At 38.4% G+C, this 18,778-nt stretch overlaps 1 protein-coding gene across 1 annotated transcript; it reads right to left on the bottom strand.

Moving 5' to 3' along the window:
- Nucleotides 1–896: 896 nt before the first annotated feature.
- On the bottom strand, nucleotides 897–18,596 carry LOC125225224 (cullin-4A). Its single transcript, XM_048128830.1, has 14 exons — nucleotides 18,231–18,596; nucleotides 18,017–18,159; nucleotides 17,303–17,523; nucleotides 15,034–15,222; nucleotides 14,185–14,331; nucleotides 13,641–13,827; nucleotides 12,320–12,512; nucleotides 11,458–11,608; nucleotides 10,764–10,914; nucleotides 9,866–10,087; nucleotides 8,657–8,764; nucleotides 8,302–8,472; nucleotides 7,080–7,232; nucleotides 897–1,270 (listed from the first exon to the last, which is right to left on the bottom strand). Exons 1-14 carry the CDS (start codon nucleotides 18,463–18,465, stop codon nucleotides 1,175–1,177), a joined length of 2,367 nt encoding a protein of 788 aa, XP_047984787.1. The 5' UTR covers nucleotides 18,466–18,596; the 3' UTR covers nucleotides 897–1,174.
- Nucleotides 18,597–18,778: the final 182 nt, after the last annotated feature.

Genomic DNA, 18,778 nt, shown 5'->3' with positions numbered 1-18,778 from the left:
GCTGTCCTCTTTCTTCACGTTGAAGAGAAAGGGAGGCATACAGACCTATCATAATGTAATATGGGCCTAATAGGCTAGTTTCCTACGTCAAACCAGTTTCTTTTTAAGAACTGTCAAAACTATTTGCTAATATGGAATTACTAAAGTAAAATCCATAAACCTACGGACCAAATTGACAAGTAAGTGTGAACGAATGTTGCCACAGCTTGGCCAGTGTCGTTCTTATCGGTATTTAAATTATGATTACATCGTAGATTTAAGGTGTACCCAGACGGGACAATGAAATTGGCAATTTGATCGGCTAATCAATATACCAACTTTTTCTGTGATTTCGACAGATCAAAAGGTCTGTAGACCGCTAATTAGAGATATTTTTTTTATTTCGAAGCAGCAATAATATTATTCGAAAATTATATAGATATTTATGACATACTTGCCATAGCGTGACAGATAATTGATTATCGTCGGACATGGTATTTTACTTTTTACCTACAGGCTCGGAAACCTTTTTATGTTTTAAAACTAGTGGGTAAAAATGCGTGGCATCCATCCACTACCTCGAAGATACATAGAACAAACCTAAATGTGTACCTCTTATTTGAAACTAATATACTTATTCTTGATTTAAACTTGTCTGTTGTATGTACTTTACAACTTGTCGATATATTGTTATCGACATATACCCTTCCCTATTTTAATTTTGCTGTTCCTGGTATCATTTTACCTGTCAGTCATTTGTCAATTTAGTCCGTAGGATTATGAATTTTACTTTATGAAATACTGAGGAGTGACGTCACGGTCAATTTATTTACTTTATAACATTCTCGTTGACTTATTAAATAGAAATTATGTTTAAACACAACTACTGTCCATATTTTTCTTCTAATTATGTGGTGCTCTATTTCGTGCACTGTATAAAATATTTCATTTTAAGTATAGGAAACTAGCCTATTCGCCTTCTGCATCTTTTATGAAACTGCGTCCATTAGCAAGGCGTCGAATCGCATTCAAATGTATGACGACTCGATTCCACCTAAGTGGAAGCCAGGCTTAACTTGAGCAGTTTCATGTCCTCTACCTACCCCTTTTGGCGAAGTATGCGTAGGTATGTATGTGTGACATATTCGATACTCGTCAACCGTGCTCGTGAATAAATATGAATAAATAGTGTGTGTTACGCGACGTAGTTGTACTGGTTGGGGTTGTCCTTGTCTCGCTCCATGTAGTCGCGGTCGATCAGCGACTCGATGCGCTTCTTCAGGTCCGCGGGCTGGGAGAAAAAAAACAATATAGATGGCGCTTGCATACATGCAGTCGTAAAAGATAATAGCAAATACTATGTAAACTCTACGAGTCAATACGTGCAGCTTGGTGCCAAAGTTGGCAACATGCGATACTAGCGCTCCTAGCGGCATGAGTTGATCAAAATAGTTTAGTTCATACAGTATAAAATTAAAAAAAGTCACACATTCTTATTTTTAGGGTTCCGTACCTCAAAGAGGAAAAACGGAACCCTTATAGGATCACTCGCGTGTCTGTCTGTCCCTCTGTCACAGCCGATTTCTCCGAAACTACTGCACCGATTTACTTGAAATTTGGCACACGTATGTAAACCTATGGCCCAAAGACGGACATGTAATTTAATTAAATGAAATTTAATCACAGGGGTCACTTTTGGGGGGTAAAATTGAAAATTAAAAATCAAAGTTATTAAAACTATATTGTGTTACATATCAAATGAAAGAACATTTTATCAGCATCTGAAATATATTTTTTATATTTTTTGTTTTGGTAATTTAGAAGTAATTTAAGAAAATAAGCAAAAAATTACCATTCCCCCCCCCCCCTTATCTCCGAAACTACTTAGCGTAAAATTTTCAAAAAAATACACGAGATAGCCCTCTCCCTGTAGATTACAGGAAAACCTATTAGAAATCTACAGTCAAGCGTAAGTCGGACTTAAGAGAAAAAACTCAGATTACGAATTTCACTCACTGCCGCTGCAAGTAGTTACTAAACGTCTTAAAATTGTGTAAGCGAGTTGGACAGGTATAAAGAAATTCATTTCTGTCTTTTTCTTTTTAGAACTTGTTCAATTTTTTTTTTCATTTGTACAAAATGACTTAAGTTCCTACTAAAAAGGAGGCGCTTAAGACCGTTTATAAATTGACTGAGCAAAATTTTATTCAAATCGGTCCAAAAAAAGGTGTCTGTTGACGAAAACATAGAATTTGTGCCACCGAAAGCCCAAATCTGAAGTCCATTTTGCTCTATCTCTTATCGTTTCCGAGATATATACGTAAAGTCTTGAAAGTGCGAAACGTTAACTTTGCCATTATAGTCGTTCAGGCGCTCATGAGTTTTTTGTATGGAAAAGTCGAAAACCGACTCGCACTTGACCAATGTTCATAGAACGTTGTGGTTTTTTTTTATTAGCATAAATGACTTAGGCCGTTTTCACATTATCCGATCCGATATCGGGTGTCGGACCGACATCCTACACCCGATAAACGCTTCCGATAGTGTCGGATGTCGGTCCGATAAAACGTATTGTTCCAAATCAATGAAGTATGATTTTGTATCAAAAAATATTTTTAATTTTTTTATATTTAATAATTATACGCACTACATTTCAAATATTTTATTGTAAAATTTAAATAACGATCATAAAAATACTCAAGAGTGGCAGCTCAAATAAATAATTTTACATTTAACTATATCTACTAAAAGATGAAAAAAATAGTATCCGCAATTCGGACCGATGAAAACAAATCTTTTTTTTCAACAGAAATTCATCATTAACAACTGTTTAATAGACGCCATTTTTGTCACGCACACTACTACAAACGTATACCTACATTATATACGCACACATACAAATATTATCGGCCGACAACTGGCGGGGGCTCCGGCATGCCAAAAATGTCGGAAGCGTCTTGCCGATATCGGCAGTTCGATGGTGCCTCGGACAAAAACTGTCGTAGGATAGTGCCATCTGGATTAAATCCGCAATTTTTGCGTTTTATATCGTTTTTTAGTAATAATGATCTATCAAATACATAAATAAAGACCTGGAAGCGCATAAATCTTACATTTTACATCCTTCCTACATCCGATATCGGATCGGATAATGTGAAAACGGCCTTAAGCGCCTTCAAAAGTGCAGGTGCTTAAGACCGTTTGTAAGTTAAAGTTAGCTGTGATGGCTCAACGAAGAAAGAAGATTTCAATATCCTACTTATACATATTTTATTAATTTAACTATACAGTTTTTATTACTCAAGCCAAGCGTTACGTTAGCTATTGCTATTGAAAGGAAAACTTGTGTATAAAGCTTGAAACAAATTTTATTATGGGACGCGTCTGACGACCGCGACTGATAAGCCGATGGCTTGCGTGGGCGACGGTCGCGCGACAGCGATGCGACGCATACGAAATCAAACCTTATCGATATGGAAGTAGACGATGCGATAAGACGTGACGGCGACGGTCGCGCGACCGTCGCCCACGCAAGACACGGCGTAAGTGTGCACGCCAATTGCTTGCACTTGAAATTGAACTTTAATTACTAAGAAATAACGTTGTTTTTGTAAAAAAATGAAAGTAGTTTTTACTACATTGCGAAGTTTTCGTTTGTCAACTAGACGCACACATTTGCAACTAAGCGATCGGACTGTAGGTGACAGTGTATCTACTCTAGCCTCGTGGCGCCGAATGTACTTTCTAAAGTACATAATGGTTTCAATGGAATTTTAACTCTCATGTAAACAAATAAAATATAATTTCTTTTGTTTCTAAAATTTTTCGAATAACTGAAATTGAATTCAATCTCAAGTACAATAAGAATCAAAATTCCCTAGCAAAAATTTTGTATGGTGGGCGCCACGAGGCTAGGGAAGTTTAAATTGATGTTATCGCATCGATCTACTGAGGGGGCGGTGCCTACAGCAGTTGTAGTTGTATGCATACCTAGCTCACGCACACAGACGCGTCCACTGGCGCCGCGCCGGTGTCCGCGTGCGCTCTCTGCAATGTCTCTGCAATATATGCAGAAACCACATGGTGGTCTGTGGCAGAAACTCAATAGACATTTTTAGGGTTTTTAAAATAACTAGGTACTTATTTAGTACGTGAAGTAACATGGTAAATTAAAAATTATCATTAGATACTTATTTGCGGAGGTGTAAACAATTTCCTTCGTTTTGCCATATATCAATAATTACTTATCTATATTAAATTCATTAATCCGTATACATTACATTTTAACAATTAAGTGTATTAATTATACTCATAGCTGGGCACCGTTAATCAAATAGTTAACTTCGATAATCGCTAATCCGTTACTATAAAAGTTAACTTCGTTAATCGTTAAAGCGATACATTTCAACAAATTTAACGGAAGTTAAAGTTAATCGATAATCCGTTAATCATGATAAAAAATAATTTTACTGTAGCTAGTTGCATCAGTTATCAACTATTAATTTTTTGGGTAAGTTTATTATGTTACTGTAAAAGACCGAAGTTCGCCAAAATCTCTTGAAAAATCCCAGCTGCCAATGGCTGCTTGGTAATAGCGAAATGTTAATAAATATTGTTCTCTTTGGACTTACACCGACGTTGGTTCGGTAAATCCTAAATACAACAATAGATAATGTATTTACTAAATAATATTTATTTAGTAATTTGCCGCTAGAAACTTGCGTTATACTATTCTGTATACTTTTTCAGCTACCATAACCAAATTTGGATTAGATTAAAAAAGCCTTTAAGTAAAACTTAGAACCTTTCAGATTGTTTTACTCACCCTTTCTGATGTTTACCATACTTACTTACCCCGTTATTCATAAACGTACACTAAAGTTATCAAGCCGATAAATTTCGTTTGTCCCTTTCCGACGTATTGGTGTGATAGAAAGGGACAAACGAACTTTATCGGCTGGATACTTTAGTGTACGTTTATGAATAAGGGTGTTGAAATTTATAGCTACGAAATTTTACATAAAACACCTACTTTAAAATAAAATAAAAATGTTGAATTTGGTTAACATTATAAAAGACCTCACGCAAGCTGTGCTTGCAAACTAATTAGAGTTCGCGAATTCGTCGAGAGGTGGCGCAAAACACAATTATGCTCATTAGGGAACCTATACTTCTAGCCTAGCCCAGTCTTTAGAATTATGTGAGTAACGTAAAAGTTTTGTAGGTACGGAACCCTCGGTGGGCGAGTCCGACTCGCACTTGGCCGGTTTTTTGTTTTATTCCGTCTAAAAATGTTAAAGTAGTTAGTAGATCAAGTAATCGCATTTTCTATTTTAACTTACTAAAATAAAAGTCTGACAAACTACTTTGAACAACTCGTACCGCTAGATGGCGCTGCTAAAATTGTTGCCGCTCCATTGTATGGGAAACGTCAGAAGCTGCACGTATTAACTCCATAGAGTTTATATAGTATTTGATAATAGTATAACATGTTGCACGAGGCGGAATGTACAGATGTAGTGCGGAAAGGGTTTCCTTCGTTCGTATTTGTCATGCTAGTTCAGTCAATGTTAGTACATCTTGTATTGACACTGACTGAAATAGCATGACAGTGATGACACGTTCGTACGTTTCCGTAACAATACGAAGGCAAATCTTTTCGCACTACATCTGTATACATTGCACACGACCGGGAGTAAATTAAAGACTCGAATTTGAAATACGCCCCGAGTTACACACAATATATTTCTTCACAGTCGTAATGTAAATAAAACATATTATGTCAATAGATATGTGAGTGTGTTTAGTAAAACGTCCCACTTTGTCGGTCGGTTACCATTAAGGCGAAATTTACTTGTATTCTTATAAGAATAAACTGACAAAGCGGCTTTATAGCAATCGACAAAGTGGGACGTTTTCCCGTGCACACTCACATATAAAAAATTAAGTACGGTACTAGAAACTTCATTAACCCCTTGGAAAAACAGTTTTTCTGTAACTGCCACTTTAGTGTGCGAGTGTGATGAAAAAATAGAAGCATGACGGAGTGGTCGGAAATAAGGCAAGGAAACTAATTGCGCATATTTGTGTCGCGCTCTTTTAAACTTACCTGTCTGCCGCTTTTAAAAAGTTTTACCGCGCAACCAAATGCTGAAACAATATTCCACTAACCGTTGCCACCTTGAGTCCCACAATATTCCACTAACCGTTGCCACCTTGAGTCCCCCTCAACTAGGGCTGGTTGTGCAGTTGAAAGACGATCAAGTTGTGTGAGAGCGCCTTCCGCATCTTTATGAAGCACACTATGGGTACCATACCTCACAGAACCTTTCTACTGCTTAAAGAGTTTTCGGTACCGCGCAGCCAAATGCTGGAATATTATACCACCACCTACAGCGTTTTGCTTCATGTCGTGTATTGTGGGTTCCAGTCCTAACTTTTAGTAAAGAGTATATTTAACAAATTTTTAGTAAAGAGTATATTTATACCTTGACGGGGATGAGCAGGTTGTGTGAGAGGGCCTTCCGCATCTTCATGACGCGCAATAAGGGTACATCATTTTACAAGTATCGTTTTTAAACAGAGTTTTCGGTACCGCGCAGCCAAATGCTGGAATAGTATACCACCACCAACCTCGTGAAAACAGCTCGTGAATCTTCAAGAGGCGCACTGTGAGTTTCATACCTCACTACCTCTCCTATAAGAGTATATTATAGTACCTTGACAGGGAACTTGAGCTGGTTGTATAGTTCGGAGATGAGCAGGTTGTGTGAGAGCGCCTTGCGCATCTTCATGACGCGCACGATGGCGGCGTCGATCTGGTACTGGCGGTTCTGGAACACGCGCTCTTCCGCCTTCTGCTCCTCGCTGCATACCTCACTATACTCGCTTGCCGCTTTTAAATAAAGAGTGTTGTCGATACCTCGCAACCAAATGCTGGAACATTGTACCACCACCTCTGCTGTTTGCAGTTTTCGATACCGCGCAACTAAATGATGGAATAATATACCGCCACCTACAAACGCCTTGCTTCATTTCGCGTACTGTGGGTTCCATTCCTATCTAATTAGTATTATTTAGCAAAGGGTATTTTATTATACCTTGACAGGGAACTTGAGCTGGTTGTATAGTTCGGAGATGAGCAGGTTGTGTGAGAGCGCCTTGCGCATCTTCATGACGCGCACGATGGCGGCGTCGATCTGGTACTGGCGGTCCTGGAACACGCGCTCTTCCGTCGCCTTCTGCTCCTCGCTCTGTAGGTTGGAAAGGAGAGTTGTTACGTTGTCTCTTTCTTTGATAGTGGGGATGAAAGAGATGTTGAATGTGTATTTAAAAACTTAAAGAAGTTCTCCTATCACATCAATACGTCAGAAAGGGACAAACGAACTTTATCGGCTTGATAACTTTAGTGAACGTTTATGAATAAGGGGGTTAATGTATTCGTGACTTGTGCCTTGTTGAAAGCATTTGATTTGGTGTATCAGTACAGTATAAATAATATCTAGATCTGGCAGGCAATTATGGTCGCGCGATAAATGATTAAACGTCTGGCCGTTCCTATCGCACTTACTAATAGTGCGATAGGGACGGCCTGATATTTTATCGTCTATCGCGCGACCATGCTTACCCGTGCTGGGTCCCATTTCTCAAATCTGAAAGCTACAAGCGGGTGAACTGAAATTTCCAACTTGTCATATTAGACATTTGAGAAATGGGCCCCAGATAATGAAAATCGTAGATCTAACGACATATCTCGTTACAAACACAAAACACACAAACCAGAACAAAAACACAAAACAGATGCTAGCGTAATCGGTACTATGCCGCAGGTGGAACTGCTAGATGGGGTGCTCTTGTTATTATTGGGTTATCCTAGTTAATTATTAGTAGTATGTAGTTTAGAGTATTTATAATATAAGTTAGTTTAAGATTTTTGCATGTATGTGTTTGTAATTTGATTTTTTTTACCTGTATACTTTTTATTTCACAGAATAAATATAATTTGAAAGTAAACAGATATTCTAATCTACAATAACATGTTGTAGATGTTGTACAGTGAGGTATACTTCAGGAATCCTTTCTGGGTCTATTTCTTATAATATCTTATCCTTATGATATGATTAATATGAATATGGCAAGTGGACCAGTAGTAATTTGTAAACAAACTAAGGGTTGGGGTTAGCTATTAAAGCTGATTGTATTGAAAGTAAACCGCTGTAGCTGGATTAAAAAACTAAACTGGGAAAAGTTTACCTATGTTCCCTTAACTATGCTAAAAAATTATGTATGTTATACCAGGAAGATGGTGAAAATGGTACTCACAGTCTCTTTCATCTGTATCTGGTTGATCTTGATGCGGAACAGCTTGTTGGTGAAGTCATTGTTGAAGGAGAAGTGGTCGTTGTCTTTCACTTCGCGGCCGCGCGGCGCTTTGCTCAGCACACGCGCTTTACCGCAAGCGAGTGATTGGAGCGTTCGGCGGAGTTCACCTTCCTGGAAATTGTAAATCAATTTGTATATTAAAGGAAAAATTTACGCTTCCGGCGGGACTTGAATCGGCATCGACGGCATCTTCTGCAATCCGTGCTCTTAACCAATTGACCTACGGAAGCCACGTCGACAGCTACGGAAACTAGATTATAAACTGCTAGGTAATTTTAAAGGAGTTGAATATTACCTCAATATTTGTGGCCGCTTTGATTTCTTCAAAAGATAAGTTATCTCCCTCATTGAAGAGCAGTAGAACTAGGGCTTGGAACAGCGATACTTGTAATTCTTTGTTACCCTGCAAACAAAATAACACGTTATATGATAATTCCTGTACACCATCCGTCTAAATAATAACTTGAAGAAATTATAGATAGATAGATAGATAGAATACTCTTTATTGGCACACCTCAGCAAGAGATACAGAAAAAAGATACAGCGGAGACAAAACAAATGATTATAAATAGAGGCAGACAACAGGCGGTCACAGGTTATCGCTAAAGAGCGATCTCTACCAGACAACCTTTGGGTAGCGGAAATAAAAAAACATAATCAGAAAGAGTAGGTGCTTCGAAATGAAAAATCATACTTATTCTAATTTCCAACACACAAATTGAATAAACATACACATATAAGAGAATATAAATAGACTTACATAAACATACTTAAATAGTAATATATTATGACGAGATAACAGAAATAGGTGCTAAAATTGAGTAGTGTTTGGCTGGTTGGTGTTTTTTACTTATATTTTATTTTTAAACAAAACACCAGGAAAATTCTATGAAAATTTTATGAGAGGAAAAATGAAAAATTCACACCTCTGGCAGGACTCTCAACTAAGACTTTTTGAAGGCTTACGTCACTCGCTCTAAGTACCTACACGCTAGCCGTTCATTCGAATGAACAAGTGGCCGAAGGGCGCCACGTGCCCGCCTGTGTGGTCGCGTGGCACGTATCTACTATTCTTCTGAGTTTTACGTAGTAACTTATTAGTATTAGTTAAATAAAACGTAAGTATTTGTCGTTTTGCGGGCAAGTGAAGGATCTGTTACGTTAGTAACTTATTAATAATCTGTACCTTTTGGAAGATTGAATTTTAGAGGTTATCTTTTTATTTGAATAAGTAGACTATAGTTCATTCGCAGACGTATTTGCTCAAAAAAAATGTGTTTTATTAATTTAAAGGTCGGGAAACGGCAACGTGTGGATGAGTATATTTTGTTGAGAATCCATGAATTGTAATTCTCACCTAGACAAATATTCTTCCTGTTCCATTTTTTGCTACAATCGGGTAAGTTCCGAGCATATTGGATAAAAATAGTTTACCTCATAATGGTTGTACTTTCGGGCCCGGACATGGTTTAAAGGTGCAAATGAAAAGTAACAAAAACCCTACCTGTGCGAAGTGAGCTCGGAGCACACAGTGGCCCAGCATGGGCTGCCACGTGAGCTTGCGGCCGGAGTGCTTGCCGAGGTAGAACTTGGTGAAGTGGTCCTGCTGCCGCGTGAGCGCGGCGGGCAGGCGCGCCTCGGCCGTGCCGTACGTGGGCCAGAACCCCATCGTCAGGATGTACACGGACAGCTCCAGCCCGCTGTTGTCCGGGGTGCCCGCTAGGTGCTGCGATAACAAGATAAAATAAAACTCTTATTCATAAACGTTTACTAAAGTTATAAAGTTCGTTTGTCCCTTGGTGTGATAGAAAGGGACAAACGAACTTTATCGGCTTGTAACTTTAGTGACCGTTTATGAATAAAGGGGTTAGATTAGAATCTTACCGAGTGGAGCCCACGGCCTACCATAAATACAACAATATAATATGATAAAAAACAACCACATTCCAATTTATCCATACTATCCATACTAATTTTATAAATGGGAAAGTGTGTGTGTCTGTTTGTTTGTCCGTCCTTCACGGCAAAACGGAGCGACGAATTGACGTGATTTTTTAAGTGGAGATAGTTGATGGGATGGGGAGTGACATAGGTATTCATGTGCAAGTTGCGGAAACTTTCCAAAAAAATCTTAAATTTCTTGAAAAATTCACGAACTTTCACGAAAAATAAAGGGAATTTAAATTTATGAAAAGGAAAGGTTCCGTCCAAGTATGGAAAATTTCCGAAGTTTTTCTATGTGAAAATTTCAGAATTTTGGAATCGTCGGCACATCAGTAGACATAGGCTACTTTTTGTCTCTTTCTAATGCGCGCGAAGCCGAGCGGCAAAAGCTAGTAAAGTTCATAATTACAACTATGACTGAAATAAATGGTTAAAATATCTAATAAACGAACACATACCTGTTTATACGTAATGTTGATGTCTTTGGACAGCTCCATGTCCTTGAACATGCCCTCCAGCTTGCAGGTGAAGCCACCACCACACTCCTGCTTCAGTTTACTGAGCATCGACTTCTCGGCGTCCACTGAAGCCGATTTGCCGACCAACAACCTGTCAAAATAAGGTCACTTTAGCACCAAATTGGCAGTATAGGCTTCTTGACCCTTTTTTAAAGTTTGTCTTATATGATTAAGTACTGTCCAATTAACAAAAATAAAATATTACCATAATTTATTATGACTTAAAAACAGCAAAATAATATTTTTAAGTATACTTTTACGTAATCAGGCGAACACAACACAGTCATGTTAATCTATAGATTATCTGCGCATCAGGTCATTCTACTCGAAAACAACATTTTCTGACTTAAGTATGAAGGCATAAAGTTCAATATGTCAGTGATTGTTTTGACATGCAGTAAGGTTCGAATTCGATGACGTCACTACATCTCTGACAGCGTTTTCGGTGGCCAAAATAAATAAAAAATTATACACAATATTGCAAATCGAAACAGACGAGCATGTATGAGTTACGTTATGAAAGCGCATGAAGCGAAAGTGATTTGTCAGGATCGTAGCAAATGGAAATCCGCGATCTCTGCCTACCCCTCTCAGAAACAGGCGTGAGTATATGTATGTATAATCGCTTACAAACCTTTTAGCTAAGTCTTTTTTGTAGAAGGCCTCGAACACGTCCTTGCCGTGTATGAACCGGAAGAGAACCATAATCTTGTCTAACAGCCTCTCTAGTTCTTCTTCCGTCGCCTCTTTGTTGCCAGCGCGAAGTTTCACATCCACGAACTTGGCTGAAAAAAAAAAAAAATATGAACTGTGTGTTCATTCCTAGACTCTAAAAACCACACCTCGGACAATGACGATCAAATATATGAAAGAAGCGCATTCTTTCGCGACACTTTCACGAGTTTCCACCAGGCGGGTTCTTGCTTGCGAATGTGGATACCTAAGTATCCAGACACAAACTTTTTTTTTCCCTATTTTATAAAAGCCAGTGTAGTTACCAATGAGCTCGGCGGGCTTGTACTGCCGCTGGTTGATGAAGTGCTCGAAGGCCTCCCGCATGGAGTACAAGAACTTGTCGTTCTTCTGGAAGCACGTGCCCACCACGTGCTCCAGCTGCTCCTTGAATTCCAGCAGTTCCAACAGCTCTTGTCGCTTTTATTCTATATGTCCCATTTGGCTTCAACCCTTTGAACTTTCCATATCTACGTGCTTACAGGTGACATTTCAAGAGTTTTACTAAAATGGCGATGGACGATCACCTGTCTTCATTTGTTTACTGTTCCTTACCATACTGTTTAACACATTCATTACCAGACAAAAAAATAGCGCACTACGTCAGAAACTCCCGCTTTTATGGCGGGAACACAGCATCTGAGCAAAGTTCACGGACACTCGTGAACTTTGCACCAGGCGGGTTCTTGCTTGTGAAAGTGGATACCTAAGTATCCAGACACAAACTTTTTTTTTACTTTTTTTATAAAAGCCAGTATAGTTACCAATGAGCTCGGCGGGCTTGTTCTGCCGCTGGTTGATGAAGTGCTCGAAGGCCTCTCGCATGGAGTACAGGAACTTGTCGTTCTTCTGGAAGCACGTGCCCACCACGTGGTCGAGCTGTTCTTTGAATTCGAGCAGTTCGGCCACCATACTCTTGTCGCGCTCTGGCTCGATCACTATCGTGCGTCCTTTTTTCTGTGGAAACAAACAAATGTCACAGATGTAGAATTTTTCTAACCGTAGTTTTTCACTTTCTTTTAAGAGGAAGACAGAGGCCTTTGCCCAGCCGTGGGACACAATATTAAGCTAAAAAAAAAACTCTTTCACGTCTATGAAACCACTTCCTTACTTTATCATTATAGTCTGTGCAGATATAGCTTGGTACAATTCTACACCACAGTTTTTTTTTTACCCGAGTAACTTTAGTTACATGGAGTTTTTCTACTTAGTCAAATATCTATATTTTATTTTTAGGTTTTAGTACGTGAAATATAGAAACAAATTTTAATAAAAATAACTCCTACCACTAAGGTAATCGAACAACATAAACAAAGACAAAAAAACCGACCAAGAGCATGTCAGGTCACACTCAGTGTAGGATTCCGTAGTTTCTCGTATTTTTTTCAAAAACTGTTCAACGTATCAAGATCAAAATAATGTTCCTAGAAAGCCTTTATAAAGTTCTACTTTACTGATTTTTTTGTATGTTTGAAACATATGGTTCAAAAGTTAGAGGGGGGGGGACACTTTTTTTACTTTAAGAGCGATTATTTCCGAAACTATTAAATAATAATTTTATCAAAAAACGATTTCAGTAAACCCCTAGTCATTTTGAAATACCTATCCAAAAATATATCACACGTTGAGGTTGAAATGAAAAAAAAAAAATCAGTCCCCACTTTACATGTAGGGGGGTATCCTAACAAAACATTATTTTCCACTTTGTCGGCGTGATTGATATACATATTGGTGCCGAATTTCAGCTTTCTAGTGCTAAGATAGTAAGGTAGTGTAGTGATTAGACTAAAATGCAAAATGATAAATTTAATAATTCATTCAATGTATATAATGCTCATGACATGTAACCTGGAGTTATTAATAAACTATCTATATCTGTAACGGTCACTGAGATTATCCGCGGACGGACGGACGGACAGACATGGCGAAACTATAAGGGATCCTAGTTGACTACGGAACCCTAAATACTAGAGCACCTAAAGTGTGATAGCAGAGAATGCTTGTTCGATTCCAAGCCTGGGCACAGAATGACTTGGTAACCACTAGTTGGTGGCACTAGTATGCACATACTTGATTGTAGTTTACCTTAATATAAGCATTGAAGTGGCTGCACAGCTCATTCAAGCCGTCCTTGACTCGGCTGAACAGATTATACAGGGTGGTGAGGTCGGAGTGTCTGGGGCCATCCATGAGCGCCTCCAGCCCTTTGCTGAGGATAGCGGTGAGGTGTTCGCTGAGCAGCATACGTTCTATCGTGTGTATTAATTGCCATCTGAAAAGAAAATTAATGTGATACAGTTCTCGTATCGGTTATTCCTTTTTTTCGGCGGAATTGGTATGTCAAAGTCAAGTCAAAGTATTCTTTATTCAAACAGGCTTACAATAAGCACTTTTAATCTTTCGAAACCCATACGTCAAATATAAACACTCAATTTTGAATAAGCCAAAATAAATTAAGGTGTCATTTAATTTTTTAAGCTGGCTCCCCGGGGAGCTTGAGCTGAGGTTGAGTTGCAGCCTATTCAAATGTAGGCACTCGGGTCCAATCGGTAAAAAATACCGAGCTTATTTTACTGCAACAATACCGCGCCGACAAGTGAGGGAGCGGCCTGATTCTAGTAATACTCACTTGGTAGATGGGTCTAAATAATGTAATAGACGTTCGTTCTCCTCTCGTAGTCGTTTCTCTACATGAGCTAGGTATGAAGGCACGGCCAGCTCACGCACAAGCCGTTGGCCTTCGGCGGCGTATAGACGCTCTGTGGCTTGGAGGAACCTAAAACAAAGTAAGCAGATAAGAATTCTGACTAGTGATGTGCAAGTTGCGGAAACTTTACAAAAATATCTTAAATTTCTTGAAAAATTCACGAAAGTTTTACGAAAATAAAGGGAATTTAAATTTATGAAATGGAAAGTTTCCATCCATACAATTGTCCATACAAAGTATGGAAAGTTTCCTAAGTTTTCCTATGTGAAAATTTCTGAATTTTGGAAACTTTCCGTCGGCACATCAGTAATTCTGACACTTAAATAACTGTAGTTAAGTATGCTCTTTAGTCTTGGAGTCTGGTTTCGTCATAAGAATTTGTCTAAAACCACGTTGAATTTAATTGAGGGTTCCTGTTGTACGGTCGACGAAATTGATTCTTTAGCGAATTGCGGTTCAAGTACATTTGATTGACACATACTTACGCTAAGAGCTGTCAAATGTAAGTGAATTGTTAACTGCTATACGTAAAGAAGCACAGTACTTTTCGTCTTGTAGATATAATGCAATTCAATATGACAGGTGCAAACCACCACACATGCGGCAGGTGTAAATCTGTATTGGCGGTGCAACCCGTTTAGTATAATCACTTACGAACGCGCCTGGTGGGCAATTATCAACTTTGCTCAGATACCAGAGAACCCACTGGGCGGGTTCTCGCCATACAAGCGACCGGTTTCTTACGCCATCTTAATATTAATTCCTACTCACTTGTGTTCAAAGGCATCCTGGTATATCTGCAGATCGGACAGCATCCGCAGCAGACTCTTGAGCAGCGAGATGTCTACAGCGTCCCCACCGCGCTCGCGCTCGATCAGCAGCAACAGCCCGTCCACTGTTCGCGTCTGGATCAGTGTGTTCATCGCTATGTGGTGACGGAATAGGTCTAGACCCATGTCCCTGTAAATAGATATATGGTTAGAATACTTAGAATATGGACCTGATAGCAGTGACTCCATCCATTTTTTTTATTCCACGTCGGTGGCAAACAGGTATACGGTCCACCTGATGGAAAGCGGTCACCGTATGGACGCCTGCAACTCAAGGGGTGTCACATGCGAGCCATTAGAAACTTGTACACCCCTTTTTTGAAGAACCCCATACTGCAGTTCATCGGGAATACGTCATTGATGTTTTCTATTTATATAAGTATGTCTTTATCTATATAAGTGTGTAATATTGTCGCCTAGCACCCATAGTACAAGCTTTGCTTAGTTTGGGGCTAGGTTGATCTGTGTAAGGTGTCCCCCAATATTTATTTTATTTTTATTCATGTTTTATACATTTTACAGGGAGCTTATTCCACAGCTGGACACACACATTTTTCGCATTTTCGCACATTTTGTGTACCTTAACTATAAATTACGTGAGAAAGGAACTCCTAGATAGTCCAACTTGATGGATGATATGAAATATTCAGATCTTAATAAGAAAGAAAGATATGCAACACGATAAGCAGTGATCGGTTATTTGGATGCCACACTGCAGGATGTCAAGTAGAAAAAGAGGTATTAAAAAAAATCATGAACCAAGTAAATCAGAAATTAAACTGTTCGAAAAACTGAAGTCCTTAGTGAAGTAGGCTTGAAGATTAGTAAATTTGTTTCAATTTTGAGCTTAAAAACAAAGAGTTCTGAAATGACTATATAATTTATGGTTGGTCAGAATCACAAGTACATTTCTAATCAGTCATAAATATTATAAGATAAAGATAAGCATCTTTATGACCACTAATAAACATGAAGCACTTAAGTAAATTAAACATACAATGGACAATGGATGACAACTTATTTCTTGTTCATGGATGTTTTTTAATTTATGTCTTTTGATTATCATAGTTCAAAAGTAGGGAATGCTCTAGGTATTTTATTATTTAATGGGAAATGATGTTTAACTTTTTTATATTTTCATCGTTTTCCTTTTTGCTTTTTGGGCTGGACAAGTCTGCCGTATGCCGAATGACCTGTGGGCCAAGATAGCCACGGAGTGAGAACCCCCTGAGTCGAACAGAGGACCTGGCAGACCTCGCTGCGATGGCGGGATAACTTGGAATCTTTTTGACAGACTGGTCAGTTGTAGCTCAAGATCGAGAAGAGTGGAGGAAGAAGGGGGAGGCCTTTGCCCAGCAGTGGGACACAATGGGCTCATAATAAAATAAATGTGAAATATTGATTTTATAAAATACAAGTCCACAATGAGAAGTTACAGATTGATAATATTTGTAAATTCTTGGATCAGTGGACCATCACAGTGTAATGCGACTGATGTGGAGACATTGATAAATACACTATTAACACTTTCGAAACCGGGCTCTGGAGACATTTTCGATACAATCGGCTACACTATTTCTTGGTAATGTTAATTTTAATATTAATGACACTGACTTTATATTTCTTAAATACAAAGCCTGAAAGAGCACAATGATCAAAAATTCACACCTGTATATATTTCTAAAAGGGATAAGCAGAGCACATGGTTGAACCCATATACACCATGGGCCTGAATAACCCAAAAGATTTTAACAATATATTCCTAACCACATTTAGATACTATAATGTCATATAAACTTTTCTGGATATCGCGTTTCAGAGTTATTACCAATTGAAAAATAAATGTTTTCTTATTGTTACTCAGTCATAAAGGTATTTCTAACAAAATTGATACCATTATGGAGAATAGTCTCACTATCCTCATTGATAGATATCAAAAAGTGAGAATTATAACCTTTCAAAAATGAGATTTAAAAAAAATAACGTTTATTAATTTTAAGTGCCAGTTTTATGATTTTTTTGTCCAACAATTAGAAAAGTCATGTAATATTTTTTGTTGGTTTTAACATCTCAAATGTGTGGTTACAATCTTTCGAGTTATTCAGGCCCACGGTGTATATATGTCACTTAGTTTCTACAACATCCACAGGAGGAAAGGGGTGATGAATTAGTGATAATTTTGTTCAAATACAATTCAGTGAAATCCTTACCAAATTGAATGTATACTAGGATTCTGCAAAACATAAGTTCTATCTAGATAAAGGAAGATGCTCCGTATCATGATCATCTGCCGGCAGTGTGCCCGCCAGCAGTCATCCATGCGCTTGAGGAACACCTGGCGGTCCATGCTCTCCGAGAGGAACTGTTCGATGTTCGCTTTCACGTGAGCTTCTACGAGGTTTGTTAGGTTTACATATAGTTGGGACGCCATCTGAAATAAAGACTTATGTTGAAAATAGATGCCAGAAGTAGAAAGTAACTACATAATATCAAGGATTCTCAATTTGATTTTGGTGAAGCAAGAAGCATTTATGAACCTACAAAACTAGAAATTCAAGTATTATCATAATTGCAACTGCATACATTAGTACTGTTTGTGACCAAATGTGTACTTTGGACAGTAGTTAATGCAGTGTTGATGTCCAAATTAATGAGAAATTAAATTTGACATGCACAGCTATTTTACAACAATATCATTAGGTTTATTTAATACTAAAATTTTCGATTAAAGAAAAAAAAATTGTGACATTTTGGGGGCAGTGTCACCATAATGTCCATAATCATAAAACGCGAAAAATATGATGTCTACAGGTGCCCATTGATACACTTTGTAAAATCAAAGTAAGTGCAATCTTTGTTTAGACAGCCCGACTTCCTCAATAGTGCGATTTTTTTGCGTATGTTTATAAAGTGACGTATTTAACCTTGTGGCTGCACATATTTTCCACGGCCTGGTACAGCTCCTCCAGCGAGTACGCGATGGCCGTCGACGTCTGGATCGCCACCACCGCCTCCCGCAGCTTGCTCCATGTCGTCTCCTGGTAGTTCTCCGGCAACTTTGGCTTGCCTGCAACAACGCACTCACGTAAACCCAAAAAATAATAGGTTAGAATACCAAAACCAAGACAGTAAACACACTTTTAAAATTCTTAATTATCAACTTCTTCGTCGTCGCTCCCGGCTTCGACTGCATAGACGGCAACGTCGTCTTAACGGCTCCATTGGAATTCGTAGTCAACATAGAAAAGTTCGATTTCTTTTCACTAGCACTCATATCGTCTGTTTTAGAACACAGGTCGCTGTTATGTGTACGTTTTCTACCCTGATTTCCACCTTCTTCTGCCAAAACTGTTATTTTAGCTGATTGCGACATAAAGCATGATAGGGCCGCAGCCTCAACACTATTTTAGTACGCTTAATAATAATTATCTACAAAATACAAATAAAAATAGAAGCATTCAGTCAATCGTTTACTACAATCACACCACCATTACGATAAGTTAATTTTCATTGTAATCGAGAGAGGTCGCGACATATCTAGAAAAGATATTCCTACGTCGTCTACGTCACATTTTACGTTCCGATTTACGCTACTAAGCACCTAATGTCAACAATGACCCGTTCCTAAACAAAGTATTAATTAATTGAATATAGATTTACTAGTAATTAAAATTTTACGTTTTTAT

Source organism: Leguminivora glycinivorella, chromosome 4 (assembly GCF_023078275.1).
Source record: "Leguminivora glycinivorella isolate SPB_JAAS2020 chromosome 4, LegGlyc_1.1, whole genome shotgun sequence".
Taxonomy (NCBI): Eukaryota; Metazoa; Arthropoda; class Insecta; order Lepidoptera; family Tortricidae; genus Leguminivora; species Leguminivora glycinivorella.
Note: the sequence above shows the minus strand (reverse complement) of the source record. Positions and strands in the feature narration are given on the sequence as shown.

What these genes read in the sequence shown, in the direction of transcription:
- LOC125225224 (XM_048128830.1), bottom strand. Translation starts at nt 18,465, where the DNA reads ATGTCGCAATCAGCTAAAATAACAGTTTTGGCAGAAGAAGGTGGAAAT. An exon ending in GATAATTAAGAATTTTAAAA is followed by an intron (nt 18,160 to 18,230) that starts GTGTGTTTACTG and finishes GCGTTGTTGCAG; the next exon opens with GCAAGCCAAAGTTGCCGGAG. An exon ending in CAAGCCCGCCGAGCTCATTG is followed by an intron (nt 11,609 to 12,319) that starts GTAACTATACTG and finishes TTTTTTTTTCAG; the next exon opens with CCAAGTTCGTGGATGTGAAA.